At 37.5% G+C, this 19,967-nt stretch overlaps 1 protein-coding gene across 15 annotated transcripts in view; it reads right to left on the bottom strand.

The window, feature by feature from the left end:
• FBXO11 (F-box protein 11) overlaps positions 1 to 19,967 on the bottom strand; it is a 70,776-nt gene that overhangs the window by 29,643 nt on the left and 21,166 nt on the right. For 6 of the 15 annotated variants that reach the window (XM_086879009.1, XM_086879013.1, XM_023922959.2 and 3 more), the window contains exons 2-4: positions 6,001 to 6,128; positions 5,806 to 5,887; positions 64 to 208 (exon numbers count right to left, since the gene is read on the bottom strand). In XM_086879009.1, the coding sequence (XP_086735135.1) occupies positions 64 to 208; positions 5,806 to 5,887; positions 6,001 to 6,128 (355 nt within the window). Of the gene's footprint in view, positions 1 to 63; positions 209 to 5,805; positions 5,888 to 6,000; positions 6,129 to 19,758; positions 19,873 to 19,967 lie in introns of all 15 variants that reach the window. The other 9 variants (XM_086879010.1, XM_023922960.2, XM_086879019.1 and 6 more) reach the window with 3 other exon arrangements.

The raw sequence follows: 19,967 nt of genomic DNA, 5'->3' as shown, positions 1-19,967 counted from the left end.
ACTGGCATCTTGAGAAGCACATCTAGTATTTCTCAAGATAATGAGGAATAGCTTTTCACTTACCACAAAATTGGATCATTAGCCAGCTCACTGAAGCGTTTACACACACAAGCTGCTCTACAGAGATCCTGCTCCAGCAGGTAGGAGAAGATCTTTAGAACCACTTCATCTGGCAACTTCTCCTGAAGATATTGTTCTGCAGGTGCTGCTATTAAACAGTAATCAATAAAAGGTTATTGATGAACTTAGTGAACTCAAATTCTGACTGCAAAAGATTACCAACTTGTCACTTGAAAGATTCCCATTTAAAATGCCAATTATCTCAAGGCAGCCTTTTTTCAAAGCTTGTTTCTTCTAAAACCAAAGGCAAAAAATCTGACAGAAGTCACAGATTTCAAGTCCTCTTTCCAAACTTCTTATTTCACCTTTTCTATTGGAGGAATCATTCTGCAAACAAGTGCAGATGTAAAGCAGGCTACTGTGCATGTTCCAGAAATGCTGGCCTCTCAATGCTATATTAGCTTCATTGTGGTTCAATTAACCCACATTATCCATACAATAATAATAATGCAGTCCCAAAGCCAAAATGTCTGCAAATGTTTTCAAACACAAAAGAATTTAATCAGAAATAGGCACTGTCTGGAAAACCTACTAGGAAGACTTCCTTGTTCTCCCACGATGAACACTTTAGGGAAAGAGGACATCTGGGATGTAGGAAACCAAGAGTCATCAATAATTCCCAAGTCTCCTCCTTCCACTTACTCCCATTTATGTTCTTCTTTTTAAAATGAAAAATCAAAACCAGAAGTAGTCTTGCCAGATGCATTTCTTCAGAGAGGCTGGAGAAAGTTGTATTCCCATGTCATTGTGTGGAGACAGGAGTGCACTTTGCTAAACCCCTGCTCGTGGGCACATGGACACTCCACACACAACAGTTCCTTTGGGAATGCCCTGCTTGCAGTTGGTGTTCTCAGCAGACCCCCCTGGGGCAGGAATCCTCAAAGCAGGCAAAGTCCACTTGTTTGGCTAATGCCTTCAGGATCCTTTCAATGATCCTAAAGGCACAACCACACAGAGCAGCTCCCTAAAGTTTAGAGGATCTATACGCAAGGAATTGAAAGTTTGTGTCTGCTAAATTCACAGCACCATTATATCTATGTAATGCCCCTCACATTATTTTTTGTGTTAGAACATCTAAGCCTAAGGAGCAGCAGGATTGTCATTTTGGCTACTACAAGAAGCCTCCTGAAGTGACCTTAAGAAAAATGACCTACTAAATACGAGGGAATAACATTCTGAAAAACAGAATCCATGTGAGATTTCACATACAAACAAAACAAAATAAACAAAGAGCCCCAGGATTCCCCTGGGCAAGGCAGCACACAGAAATGTGTTATTTCCAGCTGTAAGATGGAGAAGACAGGAGCTGCAGTCACCAAACTGTGGCTTTTTTATCACTCCTTAAACTGGGGTCTGCAGACCACATCACCAGAACCTGTGTACTGTGACAGAAGTGATTAGACCTGTTTTTCCAGGGTGTCATGCTTACATCTCTAACCAGACCAGATAGTAGAGATTCTGAAATACACCTGAGATTGCAGCACCTTCCCTGCATCTGTTCCTTATTGTGTCACCATAAGAATGTCCCCTTAGTGATTCCAGAATACCAATTTCATCTCAGATGCCAGAGGGATATTTATGCAGTTGACAACTCACAGCAGTATCACAGTTTACAGCTATAAACTATAGACACATGCCACTTCAACCAACTAAAATCTATGCTGTGCCAAAGTGGCAAGTGTCATCATTCCACATGGCCACAGCTATTTGTTCCCCCAGTATCCTATCTTCCTCCAGAATTTTTTAATGATCAGCTCCTTGCTGTGGTCCATTGCAAGCCACAGAATTGCTAGCATGGGACACAACGGAAGAAACAGGAATGAATGCCCAGAAGTTGGCCAAGACAGTTCTCCTCTGCAACAGCATTATTAATGGAAGATTCAAAAATTATTTTTATTCAAGAAAAAAAAACCCCAAAACAAATCAAAACAAAACCTTATGAGCCAGGCTGAAGCCAGTAATTTGGTAAAACTTAGGAAATGCAAGTAGTCTAGAAAGGCCTTCTGCTCAAGAGACACTTGGGGAGCCTGAAGTCTGAAGAGCTTAACAGCAGCATGTAAGGGGAACATGGTTGGGCATCACCAAAATATGTTACATGCACTATCAACGCTGGTTTTTAAAAAGGTTTTATTTCTGCTGGAGACATAAAGGGTCCTTCCTGTGTCAAACAGGCAGGAGCAGTTCGTTCTACAGTCCTAATTACTCTTGAAATGCATCACAGGGTAATTGGACATTGCTTCTGAATTAATCTTTTTCTGGTAGCTTTCCAGTTAGATGTAGTCCTCTACTGTCTTACTGAAACCTGAAACATTATACTGCACATGCAAAACAGTAAATCCTCCCAAGTCTTCCATGGCCTCTCTTCTCCTTTTAACACACAAATCCCTAAGGCATACAATTTAAGCAGTTACTTCCATAAACAACCTTCAGGTTTTTTTCTTCCTTTATCTATGTTAGGACCTTGAATATTTTTTTATTGAATGAGGAAGCTTGCTAATATAGTGCCTTCCCACTGCTCCAAAGTTCACACTCCTGTTTTCCTCCCTAGGCTCGATTTCAAAATTAAAACTGAAACCCAGATGTGCTTCCTTACTGCAGGCGACAAGGACTAACTTTGAGAAAGTGTCAAAACACTTGAAATAAAAATAATAAAAATTTAAAAGCCTCAATTAACCTTCTTGCCCCTGCAATTTTTCAAGTTGTATGTATTTACTTGGAAACTTAGACACTGTTTTCAAAATGAAGATGATGATTTTACAGGTGTTTGCTATCCTTACCCAGCTTTATTCAAAATCCTGTAGAAATGAGCAATTTAATTTAAATTGTCCTTCTTCTCAATTAAGCAGTGGTTGATTTAAGATTTCTCCACTCAAATCACTGATATAGTGATTACCAGGTGAAATTCTCCAGTATAATTTGAAAAAGGTAATTTGCTTCTAAACGTGAAGATTTCTCTGTATCCAAGAGAGACCTACATGCTTTTGTTCTATAAATCCACACGTCACATCTTGGATGTCTTTCAGTAATGTGTCAAAGCAAGGATGTAATCAATGTGTTCTTCCTCTCAGTTTACAAAAATGAGCCAAAACAGTTTTAAAAGGCTTGTCTGGCCACCAAATCAGAAGCATTTATATGCTTCTACTCCTGACAGTTTCATACCTATTGATGAAGTGATGGTAATGTACAAAATGCATACTCATATTAAAAGAAACCAAACCAGTTTTCCAAATAAGTGTCAAAATCAGACAAGAATAAAAGTAAAAATGAAATGTAAGAGGTCATCACCAATCCAAATGTTAGCTGACAGTTGAACTATTTATGATTTAGTAAGAGTTAATAAACTGCACATCTGAAAGTCAGAAACACAGCTAGTTATGTCTTTCAGTTTCCACAGGATATGCATGAAGCTAATTCAGTTTCAGTTTTGATCACTTAGCTGATAGGGACTAGCAAAGTAATACCAAGACAAAGAGCAGGGAAAGCTGCCTGAAAGTGAATTCCCTTCTTTGTATAAAGATGAAGAATGCCATGCTAAGAATCTAAAATTGTAAATTGTCTTATATGGTTGCCTTTTTTGTCCATTTTAGTGAGAAGATGGAGGCAAATAGCTTTTGCTCCATAAGGACGTATTTAGTAAAAATCTTTCCTTGTTAAGAAACAGAAATATGTCAGAAACATAGCATGTATTGTTCTTGGGAAAGTATCTTAGGAAATCATCTTAAGAAATCAATAGGAAAAGAAAAAAAAATCAATTTAAAAAGTCAGTAAATTCTGTAAACTTATGCATGTTCCTAGTGTACAGAACAATCAGTGAGTGAGCCAGTAACCTCGAGTCTCAGTATGTACTGCAAATCCATAGTTCAGTGAAAACAGAAATTTAAAACAGCAACACTCCCAGCAGATCTAACTGAAATCTGTATTAAAATACACATTTTTCCAATTCCTGGCTCTACTCCAGTTAGAAACTCTAGTTGACTGGCATTTCAACTTTGTTGAATTTTCCTCCACTCACAGTCTGTACAACCAGGAATGGTTTTCCACCAAGAAATTTTCCTGTACTTTTAGTCCCACATGCCTTCATTTTGCCTACAGTTCTAAAATAAACACCTGTACAGCTCAGATGACAATGCACAGTAACCACTCATGGCAATCCAAAGTCTTAAACTCAATTACAACAGCTATCATTACCTATGCCAACAAAAATTGTGAGGTGAAGAGGACTGTGTGTTAAAATAAATCTCACAAGAATTGACAGTCATACAAATTTAGAGGAACCTCTTAGAAACTCAACAGAGAGAATAAAAAATAACCGTCACCCATAGTGGGGAAGAGATTAATAGAAAATGGTTTGAGGAGGACATGCCTTCCTTACATTGCAAATGGTTTGAACACGGTCTTAAAAGTAAAATTGTAAAATCACTGTTTACAATTCCTGTTAATTTCATGCGGGAGAAGCCTCCACAATCCCTGTACTTTCCCCACATGAGCTCAAGAATCTAGCAAATGGAATGAGCAGTGAAAGCATGGAGAATTCCTCTGGAAATCAGTGTCATTCATGTTGGAAAGTTACACATTTTCACTAAAGAAAGGAGGAGAGTAAAAGCACAATGACGAACACAGCAAAAAAGTGAATGAAATAGAAGTAAAACTAAGAACTGTCAAGAGAAACACAGTCTGTGACAAGACAACTCTGCAGAAGGCTCCAGAGAACAATAAGGAAATGAACCAATGCAAAATGACACACGTTTATGTCCAACTGGTTCTGGCTATTTCAAGAATATATATCTGAAGTTAAATGGTTCCTAAACAGCTGCTGAGATTAACCATTTATCAAAGAGGGAGAAAATAAAACGAAGGGAGAAAAAGACAGAGATCTAAAAAGACAAAAAATATGCTACAGAGAAAATGAGAAGCTGGAAAGAGCAGACCTCAACAGAAGCAATGAAAACAGACCCAGAGCCTTGTTCCAGCTGCTCAGTTTTAATTCACAATATTAAGGGAGATGTGGACTAAAAGAAAAAAAAACAGAAGCAAGAAAAGCAGGAGAAACCACATCGATGGGAGCTGGCAAGCGTTGGTGTTGATTTTCCAGGCAAAAGTGACAGCAAATCTCCTGAAACTGAACAGTGTGTCAGGAGACAAAAAAGAACAGAAGCAGAGAAATTGAAAAACTACACAGAAAACAGAACAAGCAGGGGGTGTGTGCAAAGAGCTATGTACATTATGTATGCAGGTATATCTGGTTTTTTTATTTACAAACACACCAAGTCTTTCCCTTCTCTCCACAATGAAGCGCTATGATAACATACCCAAACTACCCCTAAAAATGCAATAGAAGAATGTCATCAATATGAGAAATGGCAGTTAAGCATTGCAGTATTATTGCTCCTAACAGTAGCTTAGATACACTACACTGTGAGAATAAAAAACAACTAAAACACGTTGCCTGCAGTGAAGCAGACAGAACAAAGGATCAGATTCTGAAAATTCCACTTAAAATCATGCTACCAAATTTCAAGTCCAGAACAAGCTTTTAGTTTTGTTTTGGTATTTTTTCCCCACTGCTGTTTCTTAGTTGGAGAACACACAGAAAAATAGTTTGGGGACAATATGTGTGGGAGAATGTGTGACGTTAAAATGTCTACTCCTTTTCCTTCACCCCCTTTTTTGTACAAAAGTTATTACCTGATAAATCCTGGGATTTCCCAGATACTCTAGCACGTTTTGCTCGGTGACCAAAGTTTTCAGTAGCTGAAGTAGAAGCACCCTTTAATGAAACCAGAATAAATTCAGGCATTAGATAACTTAAGAAAAATACTAACTAGTTTCATATTCTTGAAACAGTAAAACTTCCTTTACAATTAAAACCAAAGAAATTACCTCCATACTGCTCTTTGTAGGGCAAGCTGTTCTTTTAGGTAAAAGAGTTTTTCTGCGAAGTTGGTATGGACTGTTTTGTGCACCAGGACCTGATTCTTCTGCAACCATATCTGCAGGCACATCATCATCTGCAAACAGAAAAAAAAAGAAAATAAATTTGGTAACTGGAATTGTAATTTTGCTTTATAACAGGAAAATGCTACAGAAATTTTCAGGTATATACATAGTCAGGGTGGGGAGGAAGTGCTAGAGAACAGAGAACTTTTAGTTAGAAAAAAAAAAAAAATCAGACTATCACAGCATACAAATCTAAGTTCCTTCATGTGTACTTTCTCCATACATACACAGGATCTACACCAAAAGCAGCTTAAGAAAAAACAATCAAAAACCCCAGGTTTTCGGTTTCTCTGCAAGGATTTAATCCACTATGCTAATTCAATCACCTCATCACTTCAAATTTTTTACCTAACACTCATCAGCAGAATGAGGAACACTGAAGTGTCAATTATTAACTAAATGATATTAAGAAATCCTTCAGTAAACATAGCACTTAGTACAAAACTCAAGACTGAGTTTTCATCAAACATTTTGGGAATACCTCAGGCCAGCACACAAAACCTTCTAAAATGGAAGTAGCTTTCAATACACATACATTCTCTTCACCTAAATTACACTTGAAAAATAAGAGCATATTTTCTCCCTGCCCTTTAAAAAAGAAGTGCAGAAACTGTCATGAGTATAATTTTAAAGGTTTTGATTCATTAGTTTCAATTTTCCCTGTTCATATATTTATGGAACATACTTGAAATAAGCAAGAAGTAATTACTCATCACTGCATGCCCTATAACTAACATTACATTATAAAGTTGCAAGAATTTTAAAAAGGCCAGAACAAAAAGCATCTAGAAAATAAATTAAAACCAGCTCCACTTAAGAAAAAGGTATACTTTCTGCAGATGCCTAACTGCAAGAAAACAATTTTGCATTTCCTTTTCATTTTAATTGACTTTTTCTTCTTAAACTGGGCAAAATGTGATGTGCAAATAATAGCCATAAAAACAATGCCACAGAGCCAGCAGTTTTTCTGAATATATTAGGTTGAAGAGATGAATGTTAAGAAAAAAAATATCCACAAAAAAGAACTCAATGCGCCACCAATAAAACTCCCCTAGTTTTCCAATACTACAGTAGTATTGGAAAAAAACCACAAAGCAATACAATTCTGAAGAGACTCACTTGCATTTCAGTATCTTAAATTCATGATTTTCCTTAGGGCTTCTGGTTTGGGGGTTTTTTTGACATAAATTACAAAACATTATGGTCATATTGGATTATACATACCATGCAGCCTGAGCTGCTACATCAGTGAAAAAAACCAAACCAAAACCCCAAACTATTTTCCCCTTCCTTAGCAGATATTTATAAACTGCAACCTTGCCATGTACCATTAGAGAACACAACACTGCCACAACATTCAAATACAGGACAGATGTGCGAAGAAGAAGTTCACTGGTGATGCATACACTGTCACACAGGCTCATCAGAGCAATAGAGGAGAGCTTCATCAGCTCATTAATCCACCTGAAAATTAACCTGCAAGAACCTCAATGATCAGCCCTCAGCCAGCCCAGCAGCTGGTCCAGCTCAGCACAGCCACAAGACTATGTGACGGGGAAGAACCACCAACAGCACAGATTTTTAAGGACGGAAGTGAACTGTGAAATTTCAATCAAGACCCACCACTTTTTAAAAGAGAGCCACCTTCAAAACTTCAGCTAGAAGTTGGCTCACACACCTTGCCTGCTGCTCACATCTGACCACTTCACTACCTAAGAAGGGCAAGTATTTATGAATTATGCAAAAAGCCTAAAGGATACTGAGAGATGAACTGTAGTGAATTTTCCTGTGAAGGCAGATCTGGCCCAGCATGGGGATCACAGCCTGTGGGAGGTCAACCATCTCAGAGCAGACTTAATGCATACTCATGGTTCAGTCACTTGGTTTTACCCATTTCTTTGCATCTCTGATCAAAAACACCCTCTCAATTTAACAAGGTAGGCAGAAGACAGAAGCTGCTACAGGAGAGCTCACAGCCTTCCCTGGCACACCAGAGCAGAAAAGCAGCCGTGGGTGTGAAGCAGACCCTGCCAGGATGAATTTAGGCACCATCAGCCCCAAGGCTCTCCACAGCAAAACACCCAAATGTACTCAGACACTGCAGCAGGGATTGATTTTGCAGCCCTTGTTTCTATTTTAGATTTGATACAGTACCTATGATTACTCTTGCTAATTTCCCCCAGAAACTACCTGGGGACTTGGAGCATGGTGTCTCAAGCCGCCCACTTCTCCCCTATTTTGCGCAGAAGACACAAGATGACAGAACAGCTGTCCTGTTCCCTCCATTCTGGATGGTCAGTACCACAGTTCAAAATTGCCACATGAAACACAGCAACACCACAATAAGTAAAGATAACAAGGGGGGAAAAAATATAGATCTCTCAGTAGGTGATGGAACTCCTATCAGGTCTTCAGAAGAACACCCATGGGGGCCACAAAGGACAGAACATATTGCTGCTGGAAAGAGACAGCAGAAGCCTGTGGGGTAAAATGGAAGGGAAGGGCAGTTTGGCTGATGCACTGAAGGACTGGCTAAGCAGAAGAGAAATACATTCATTTTCTTGCAGTGTGCTTAGGAAAATGGCAGGAGTCCCACTAAAAGATCACTTTTCTAGCACAATGACATTAAGGGATATGTACACACTCACAGCAAGTATCAGAAGATACTTTCTCCATCTGAACACCACCAAGGAAGATGAGGAAAGGGTACCATGATGCCTCTCACATAAGCACTTTTTGCCACACTTCTGAGGGGCTTATGCAGAGATTTCTGACACTTCAGGATTAACAACTGATCCTATTTTTCCACAGATGCAGCCTGTGTAGTTACTGCCAAGTGAAACAGTACCAGGAAACCCGAAGGTCGAGTGATCTCTAAGAGCAATAGCCTTGGTTTTAGCCTTCCAGATGCTCCCAGTAAGCCCTGAACAATCTAAAGCAGCTACACTGGGAGCCTTCAGAGAGATGCTGCTCACAAAGTAATACTTCAACCCTGCACACTGCCCTTCCCCGAGCAAGAAACTCTTAAACCAGACTCCAAGAGCTCTATTTTGAAAATCCTTCCCTAAAAAACATTTTAACATACACTTGCTTTAGAGCAGAAATATCTGTTTTAAAATACAGAAGCTCAGTGCCTCCAAAATATTTCGGAAAACTGCATTTTAAAGTGTAACAGTATCAGGCAGTGACATACATAAAAACCATTATAATCACATTTGTTGATGATAGAAGCATAAAAGTCAATAAACAAATTTGGAAGAGTGCATGTGTAATATTAATATCATCATACAAACACCTGCTGAAATGACTGCCAGATGCTGTCACAATTTTAACCAAGTCATTATGTTTGCAGTTTTTAAGAGATTAAATTAAGCTGAGTCTGCTCTCAAATAAAAATATTTACCCAAATATTTTATGCCAATTATATTGTACAGTAAGATAAAGTAATTTTAAATAAAATCATGTTTACTGAACTTTGTGACTCTGAGAGGTCAAAACCTAAATTTAAATTAAGAATTATCTCATCTGATAGTTCAAAATTACTCATGAACCTGAACTCTAACATTATAAGCTTTAAGACCCACAAAAGACCAAAAAGGACAAATGCTTCCAGGAGTAAAAGAATAAGAAAAATCTGCCATTCCGGCAACTGCTGTTGAGAGTGTTTTGCATTTCCACAGATGCTGTGGAAGTGAATACATTAAAATAAAGAAAAAAAAAATATACAATTCACTTCTTTTGTTCCATGGAGACATAAGTTAGAAAGAACTGACAAAGTGTTGTCAAGAGTTATTTATTTAAAAATATACACACCTAGGTCATTTCTAGAGAAAACTTATCATGTCCACAACATCTTTTCCAAAACATGTGCACATGGCTTCATTTCTACCTTCTTTGCATTCAGGTAGTATTTCCAAAAAGCATCATAAACATAAATGATGACTATACAGTTGATAAATTCTTTAAAATAAAAAGAAAAAAAGCTTTAAATTCCCCCAATAGACTCATCATAAAAAAGGAAAAAAGGGAGAGAGAGTCCCAAGGAAGGCAGCTCATACACTAATCTTTAGGGTTTGATCACTTAAGTTTTTGCTCTGCAACATCACATTTTTGTGTTGGTTTTCTTTACCTTCCCCAAATGGGGCAGAAGGAGCAAAATCAACCAAAGATTTGGAATCAAGAGAAGCAGAGTCCTGGGGGTGACACAGCACTGAAATTGCTCCTGCAGGCTGGGGGAAGAAAGCAGTGAAGAACATAACCAACCAGTTTTAAGACAGGAAAATCTGTATCAAATTGAGAGTAGAACTAAAAGAGCATCTCTGAAAAATAAAGTTAATCCATACTGAACCTATCTGAATTAAGCCATGGTTTGTCTTGCCTATCAAACAAATTTTAACAGGAAGAGTTAATTAAGCACTGCTTTAAGCAGAACCAGTACAACTTCAGAACGAAATAATAAATTATTGAAACAAACAACCAAAAAATCCAACACTGTCCATCTTCATAACTAGAAGAAAACACGAATTAAGCAACTAAAATGTTAATTGATACAGCTCATTTGCTCTGGATTGAGCTCATCTTGCCGTATATCTGGCAAAACCCATATCAAGCATCTTGCCAGCCTGTGAGATGACAGCTCAACTACTTGATTGGATCCACTTCTGGATTAGAACAAAATTCCAACAGAGAAGAGAGGATGACACAAGTTTAAGAGAGTAGAGAGGAAGGTAGTCCCAAGAGAGCTAACAATGAAGGTAATTAACTTATAGAACAGAAATACAAGGCAGCTCTGTATTTGCACTTACAGCAACATCTCTGCAACAAACTGCAGACCCTAAAACAAGCAGAACACACCCACCATTTTTCTTTAAGGAGCAAGTCTCTGGGCGTGAGCTGTTAAATAAATGCATGCATCAGTAGTGTGACTGACACTCATCCTGTGCCCTTGAAAACATTCCTAACAAGTGGCTGACATCTGAAAGCAGATACAGTACCAATACATGAAAGACACTCAATATAGAATTTGCACATACTGCTCTGTATCTCAGAGCAAAGGTTTCTCACACCAGTAGAGGCTTACCCATTGATTCCAGGCAGCATTTAAGGATTAGTTTAAATTATGGATGGCTTAAGGTTGCTTTTGAAATGGAGACCATTTTCTTTTGAGAGCTATCTGAGGGCCTCTGAAGAGGAAAAAAACCACTAGCTTAGGACCCACACCCAAAAAAACAAGTGAAACCCAGAAACGCCCACCCAAAGCAAACAAAAGTCTTCCAAAACTGAAAAAGATGACATGCAAAGTTCACACAGCTCAGATCCAACATGTCCTTAAGGCAGGAGCATTGTGGTGATCATTTACCACTTCACTACAGTGGATTTGGAAAAAAAAGTCCATAAAAACTACAGATACTCCATTTTATGTTGAATGTTAAAAACATGGTATTAAAATATGGAACTGCAAACTCATTTGCTACTAACATCAAAGATATTAAAAAATACTGTGATACATTTTTTAATTATTATAGAAAGAAACCCTGCAGTATTTTTCAAGCATTATCCAGAGCAGCTCAGCTCACAGAAAAGTAAAATCTAAAAGGTAGTAATTTTGTGTAAGGTTCTGATGGCACTGGTCAACGAGAAGGATTAACCTCTGACTGGAGACAAAGCTGTTTGGTACTGGAAGAGACCCTGCAAGACAAAGATTCTGAGTCAGAACTGCTACTCACAGTAGCAGGCTCTCAGACTGGAAAGGGGAGAGACCTAACATTAAAAATGTATGCTTTCGTAAAGACTATGGAAAGATCAGACTTCCTGAACACCATATGGAATAAAGAGATTCTGCCTTCTGGGAAGCAACAACCAGACACAAAAACCATTACTGACTACCAGGATATTTTAAATATACACACAATTTCTTATTGACAATAAACCAAAGACATACAAAAATATGCAAAGCACACTGTAGCTTGTAACAGTTTATAAAATAAACAGAAATTGTGTGAAGACTTTAAAATTTTCCTGTATGAAATTTATTTCTTAAATTGAAAGAGAGGAGAAAAATTATTAAAGTCAAGTACTTGTATAGAGCAAAACATAAGAAACACACATATACCACACCACCTTCCGCCCAAAGAATCAAACAAGCACCTTTTTTGCATTTAAATTTTAAGCTTTTAAACATCAATACCCAAAATAAGACATCTTATTACTCTCTCTGGAAATAGGTCGTGCAGTCATGATGACCTAAAAAGAGTAAGAATAGATCAGACGCTCATATTCTATCTGTGTTTATCCAGAAGCTCATGTTATTTTACAACATATTTAGAAGTCTTTTCTACAAGAAGAAAAGCAACTACTTCTAGCTACACAGAGAGTTTCTTAAAGTTAATTCTTAATGTTATTCTTAGATAAAAATTACTTTCTGTGAAATCCTAAGAATCGGATCTTCTCTTCTCCTCAGCACATTGTGAAGCCCACTACGACAACCTTCACACAGGTCACTCAAACCAGCCAGAGAGACAACACCCCCTCACAGGTCTGCAAGGTCAGCCAGAACCCCCAAAATGCTGCACAGGAAAACACGGCTTACACAGCAAGGCAAAAATTTAAGTTCTTAGAGTTGGCACAAAACAGACTAATAGAAAAGGAGACAACTGGGAAAGATACACTGGCTGCAAGCCCAAAACTTGTCCTCATCTATATTTCTTTAAAAATTATCAACAGTTACAAATAGCTATTCACATCTTTACACTTGATTCCCGAGGGAGCCCACAGTCCAAAACCACCTAGCACAAAAAACATGTGTTAATACCAGTTTAAAAACTCTTCATCTACTATGAAGAATATATTCCTTTTCAGAAGTCAGGATCAAAAAGTGATAATGAGGATTTGATGAAAAATTCTGGTTTCTTTCTACAACCACGCCCCCAAAAGAGATATTTAACATCAGGTTAAAGACTGAATTTCCAAAAAAAAATTATTAACATGCACATTTTTATTAGACATACAGAATAATTATGCAAGTACCTGCATACTTGAGCTACTTGTTAACTCATTTTAGAGAGGTAAGAAAGACACCTCTTTCTTAGTCCAAGCAGCTCTAATGATCAGCACTAGCATGTAGAACTGATAAACTAGAATTAAAAGACAAACTTTATTTTCTAGTGTTTTTTTTAATTACATTGTTTTCCCAAATAACTGTGTTATAGCACCATCTACAACATTTAGCGAAGTAATAAACAACTCTCCAGGTGGCTGCTGCACAAGTATTAAGGGAACTTCCCTCCCTGCTTAATAGGCAGCTTGACTTCTGCTCTGACAAGCTTTCATTGAGAAGGGACAAGGAACCCTTTTTGGGTGCATTCCTCATTAAGAAAGCAATACGTTCCAAGCTGTGGCCTTGCTGCATGGCTCCTCGATGCTACAGTGAAAAAGCTGACCAAGAAGATTTTAAGGGTCAGAAGTACAGTGCTAAGAGCCTTTTACTGTTACATTTCTGAATGACAATAAGTAAAATCCACTATTACAAGATGATTTATTTTTTTTTCTATTGTGACAACTATATTCAAGACTCCAAGTAGGAACAATTAAAATTTCTACCTGGCCAAATTGCTTCATTTGCTTGGGCAGTCAGATTACCAGTCTCAATGGTCATCTCCCTCTCTGGCTGAAATACAGCAACTTTCATCTCATTAGAAAAACACTGCCAGTGAGAACAATAAAAAACACTGAAATAGGTTCAAGTATTGCCACTTGATTATGACCAAGAAGATGCTTCTGATCAATCCTCATACTTCAACTTCTCAAAGTATTTCAAGGTGCCTGAACAAAGAGGTGAGAACGGAACCCTGTGACCACACCCTAGGAAAGTGTCTCTCAAACAGGAAGGGATTATAGATGCTCCAATAGCAACACCAAAGTCACCAGAACATGTAAACAGAGGAATTGTGGAACCAGTCATTGGTACTTAAAAAAAAAAAAGGCAAACGCAACCCTCACCAAAACAAACAACCAAGCAAATAAAAAAACATAAAGAAAAAAATTTTAAACCCAGAGAACTCGCTTCCATGAACAATGATGTCAGTCAAATGGCTGGACTCTACCAGGACAAAAACCAGCCTCCAAAACTCAGGAGAAAAATGCTCTAACTAGCATATGTAAAATTAATAAGAGATACTTATTTGTGAGGACAGATTATTTCTAGTAAGCAGAGAGTAGCTGAACTATGAAGCAGAAACCTTACCTTCTTAAATTAGACTAAGTCTGGATATACTTGATACCAACAGCTCCAGAAAAATAATTAGAAGTTTGTCATTTCCTCTTTGTATTAACTTCTGGCAGCAATTATTTTCAGCCTCACCTCCTTTAGCACTGCTGAACTGAAGAAGGAGCAGGACACTATTCATTTCTTCTCTAGCTGAGTTTCTGATATCTTTGAAAAAATCTGGGGCAAACCTACAGTCTGGGAATGAGTAAATCCAATGGCAATGCAGAGATTTCACTTAGCGCATCTAGAACTTACACTTCAAGTTTTCTACTGATCCATTTACAGAAATTTTCTGTGATCCATGGGAAACCAAGAGAAACATGGCTCCTCTTGAAAGAGCAATAAAACAACTCACTAGTCTCATTATGAATTAACTCCAGTGCAGCTATTCAAGCATAACCCCTGTAAAACACCATCTCTGGGCACCATCATTTCACCTAATTTTCAGGAAATGAAAGCCTCCCACAGATTTCGCTGTCATGTGCCACATCTGCAGAGCACTGTTGTAACACAGGCAGAAAAAAACCCCGTATCTCCTGCTACTAAGTGTAGTAGCAGATTTGGAGATATTTGCCATGCAAAGCCATCTGCCTTCTGTGGACTCTCCATCAGAAGTGAGTGACATCTATCAATACATTGGCCCAGCTGAAACCTCATTATGTCAAAGAGCAGTTTTGATGAACCTTAGGAAATTCCTGGTTTAGTGTTTCAGAATTAAAAGAGCTTCTGAAATGCCTAGCATGACAAGGAAAGGCAGTCACAGATCTGTCTTGCAGCAGCAAAAAGGCTAAGGAAAAAAACAACTAAGATGAAAAGCCAGACAGCTCTTTTTGTGTGCTGGGGTATAGTTAGTATTATTTCCTCTAAGAAAGAAGCAAAAGGAGGAAAACTGCATTAACAATACTTTTCAGCTTACTGGGTTTGGTTGGCTTTCTTCCCTACTGTACACCAAGCAAAGTTTCTAAGCTGACCATTAGTCTATGAAGAAACAGAGAAACACCACGAACAGTCCAGAGGAAAAAATATAGACCTTGTAACCTTGACAGATAGCTGGGAGGAAAACATACCTTGTGCTAACACCCCTCACAATTTTGGATGTTTAAGAGGCATGTCTCTAGAAAAAGACAACTGTGCAAACTACAAAAGGAAAAAAATATTAAATCTGCTCCCTTTTTTGGTTATTTCCCCTTACTACTACGCTGATATTAAACAAGCACACAATCTTTCTCCTGCTGCCCTAGTACTACAATCAACACACAGAATTTCACATTAAATGAAAAAAATAAAACCCAGTGAAACTCCAGAACATACATCCCCCAAAGAAACTGTGAAATACCACTATAAGAACACAGTAACTCACAACAGTATCCTGAAAACATAAATACATTAGACTGGAGAGGAAAAAAAAATTAAAAATCATTAGTTCCTGCCAAATTATTTCTCTTTTATTCACCAAAAAGACCCCTTGTTACAAGACACAGTTATTTTTAACCTTTCAAGAAAGGCTATTTAATGAAAATAATATATATAATGTGTGTTATAATGTCAGAAACATGAACATGTAAAAAAAGGAAAGCAAGCACTTCTTATCCTTGAATGAGTCAAAAATATGTTGTATCTGACATACATCATAGTAAGGCTGAATTTTACAAGCCTAACTGCAGCAAGGTTTACACACAGTCACTTATCTGATCCTTACTCTGAAAACTTCTCAATGACTGCTCCTATTATTCTGTTCCTTAAATTACCAACTCTAAGGTGCCTGTCAAGAGCAGGAAGGCATGGCTCTGTTTAGCTTCAGGGAAATAACTGAGAAAACAACATGTGGAACCATAGCAAGTGCCAAGTATCGTCAGGGTGCAGGAGGGAAATACTTATTTGCCAGCATATATGTTATTAAGACGGGTTAAGAAATCTGTCATCGAACTATAAAACGCCACTGCAGTAGTCAACATCTGATTCAAAACTAAATTTGTTAAGAGCTACAGTAAAAATAAAAAATTGTTGACAACACCAAGTACTGTAAGACTAAGGGCCTACCTAAACCCAAGCTGCTTTGAGAAAAAGTAAATCCTACAGAGAGAACAACTATAATTATTCAAATTTACTCTGGGAGATAAAGGCTAAATAGCTTTTCTACCAACTTTTATAGTATTAATACATGATTTAAAGACAAATTGGAAGAACAGGATCATCTGTTTTCCACTGCTGCAAAACAAACATGAGCAAAGCTGGAAAGAAGGTTTTGTATTATATGTTCATGGAAATAGGAGCACAGGGAGAACACTGCTCTTCCTTGTCCTGTAGACTAAGGATCTCCTAAACACCCCAAGCTAGAAGTTATTGCTCTTGGATATCTGGAGAAAAAAAAAATAAAAAAATTACATCCTGATTTTATGAGAAAGCCACATGGCATAGTTTTGATACATTAATCAAGTCCTTACCTTCTTTTTTTTTTTGCTCTGCCTTTAAATAGAACTTTTTTTAAACCGGGTTTATTTTTACAGACACACACTTCTTTTTTTCAAACCTAAGCACTGTGAATTCTGCACACATTAAGTTATCCAGCCCATTCCACAACACTGCATAACCAATCTCCCCACAACACTCAGCTGGTTTAACTTTCCTGTTTTCAGCTGCAAGGAAAACAGGCTGTCAGATGCTGACTGATGATGTACCTTTGCCATTAAAAGCAGTATTATGCATTAAATGCTGCATCAATGAACTTCTAAAAGCTTTTTTTAAGTAGCTATTAAATTTCTATTAGTATTTTCTATTAACACTATCATTTCACATTGTGAGGAACTGTTATATATATAGATACATAAACCCATGCATATGGGTTTATGTATCTCTATATATATCTAGAGATATATAGATATCTCTAACAGCTGTATGTATGTGCATTCAAACTTAGAAACATGCTTTTAATGAATAACTCAACTGATTTTGATACAGGAACTCTGCTTTTGGTAAAACTTCAGAGACTAAAACACCAACAGCTATCAAGGTATGTGGGTGGTAGTGAAGGGCAAAAAGCTGTGTATTTGGCTGTTCATTATGTCATTTGGTAATTAATTACACTAATTGCAGATATATTTTTCCTGATAAATTCTGAAGTTAAATGTAATAGCTGCATAATTTGAGAGTTTCCAGAATGAGACTTCTTGCAGTGAACACTCTCAAGTTTAAAACCACAGATGATGCCCTGTAGCTGATGAACTATTTTCAACTACTGACAATTTCATTTAAAAATAAATCTAGCTTCTTTTCTTAGTATCTCTCAGCTGCTTTTCTTATGATCCCAATTTGACTAAAGCTCTGTTCCACTAAACAATATGGAAATGCCCATCTAAAAAAAAAAAGTCCTTATAAATTCTTCCTTACCAAAAGAAGCAGATGCTTATTATTTCCATTTCAAATTTATTCTTAACAACATTAAGAGGAAATGAAGTTCAAGCAGGCAGAATAAGCTTGGTTACCTGAGAGCAAGTGTAAGTTACAAAATGGAAAGAAACTACTAATTTTTTTGGTTTTGTCAAAATTGTCCAGAAACACTGGAAGTTTTCAATAGGCTTGGTTTTTCCTCTTCCACAGTCATTTATGTCTAGTCTTTTTGTATAACTACAGCAGAATCCTGAATTTTTCATTTCTTAAACAGGACCTCCTTCTCATGCACCTGAACCCAAATTCTGGATATTCACTCATTTTAAGACCACACAGAGGGGGGTTTTGCCATTTATTCTGTCTCCATTTTGAAGGTCTGAGCCACCACACTTCCTACAAATTTGTAATGCCTCAGTATGATAAACTTCTACTCAAAAAGATATTTTTAAATCATGTGCATTAACTGTAAAAGTTGTTTGAACACATGCAGCAAAAAGCAATAGGGAAACAGTATGGTTGAAGAAGAGCCCAGTAACAGCCCCCTCCATCCAGACTCTCAAAGCCCTCCATTACACACAGTAATCCTGTGTTGTGAGCCACTGAAAGACAGATAGAAAAAGCCATCAAAAAATAAACCCTATGCTAAATGGCCATAAGGCCCTTAAGCAGTTTTAAGAGGAATGTTCTTTCTCACTACGCCTAAAAATCAAAGATAATTTAGAAGTCCCACATTAAGATGGTCAGTTTTCTCCTTTCACATCTGCACAGTTCCATCATTATCCACTGACCTCAAATATTTTCCCTTGGGTATCTACACCAAGCAGCGTATTTACAGACCAGGACACTTTGGAGAGACAGTAGACAAAACATATGCAGAAAAAAAGGGAATTTATGATAAACTCCTTTTGTGGTCATTTTACTACATTTCTCAATATTATTTTTTCCCAAAGAAAGATTTAAAAAATTTAAAGACTGATTAGAAAGTATTCAGAAATGTCAAGATGTGGCGTGATAGCTGCCCCATGGTGAGGTTCCCCTTCATGTCTTGACTAGTGCTGACTACCCCTTTATCCCCACATTCCCAACATGCCTATGCAGTTTGATCTTGTTCCTTTCAATAATTTTTAGTGTTGATGAAAAGCTAAATATGTACAAAATAGAATTGTAGCTATGTGTGTATGCAGAGCTGTCAAGGCATTCTTCTGGAGACATATTTTATATATACACAAAAACCACACTTTGTGAGAGAAGAGTCACAGGTGCGCAGACGTGAAACAGTTCCAAATACACTGATCCACCAGAACAGAAAAACACCCCTTGTTTAGCCAAAGTAATTTTACTAAGTGCATCAACAGACTAAGTGAGTCACAATACCTTGGTTGAACAGGGCTACCATTTCATAGTACTAATTTATTGTGTTTTTTAGGTCATCTGACTACAGCCTTAAAAAGCTGCAGGAATAAAGAGTATTAACAATAAGAAGGAACATCATATTACAAACAAGACAGATGGCCAACAAACCTTCAGATAAGTTTTGTATAACCATCTTATAGATAATTCTTTCTTCTGCAGGACAAACTGCTCAAATATTGAAACTAAAAACAGACTTCCTTGGCCCAAAGCACTGCAGAAGTTCACTGACTTCACAGTTGTTCACAAATAAGGTGAGAAAACATTTAAGCAGTGGAAGGACATCAGGAAAACATTGCCATTAGGAGACTTTTTTTTTTTTTTTTTTTTTTTTTTTTTTTTGACTGTGAGAATGACTAAGCAGCAGCACAGGTTGCCTGGAGTTTGTGGAGTCTCCAAACTATATGAGTCCCTTCCAGGAAGGCCATGGCTTTGTTAATGCAGCAAAGGCACCATCAGAGAACAATTCAAACGCCACTTGACTCCAGCATTCTCATCAAGTAAATGCTCTCCCATCACTGCTCAACATACCAAAACCTGAAGTATTTACCATCCAGATTTCTATTACAAGGCCTTACCATTTGCCTTCACTGAAGCTCCAGTCCAACTGTTTTGCTCTAAAACATACAGTTGTAGTACTCCAGTACTCCAAAACTTCAGCCCATTTTAACTCTGCTGAGTAGTCCACACTTCTAAAAAATGCCAGATATTGTGACATTAGGACAGGAAGACAGACCATAGTATTTTCAACCATACACATGTAGAAGTACACTCCTACATGAACATA

Source organism: Cyanistes caeruleus, chromosome 2 (genome assembly GCF_971803275.1).
Source record: "Cyanistes caeruleus chromosome 2, bCyaCae1.hap1.1, whole genome shotgun sequence".
NCBI lineage: Eukaryota > Metazoa > Chordata > Aves > Passeriformes > Paridae > Cyanistes > Cyanistes caeruleus.
This window is presented reverse-complemented; position numbering and strand designations above follow the sequence as displayed.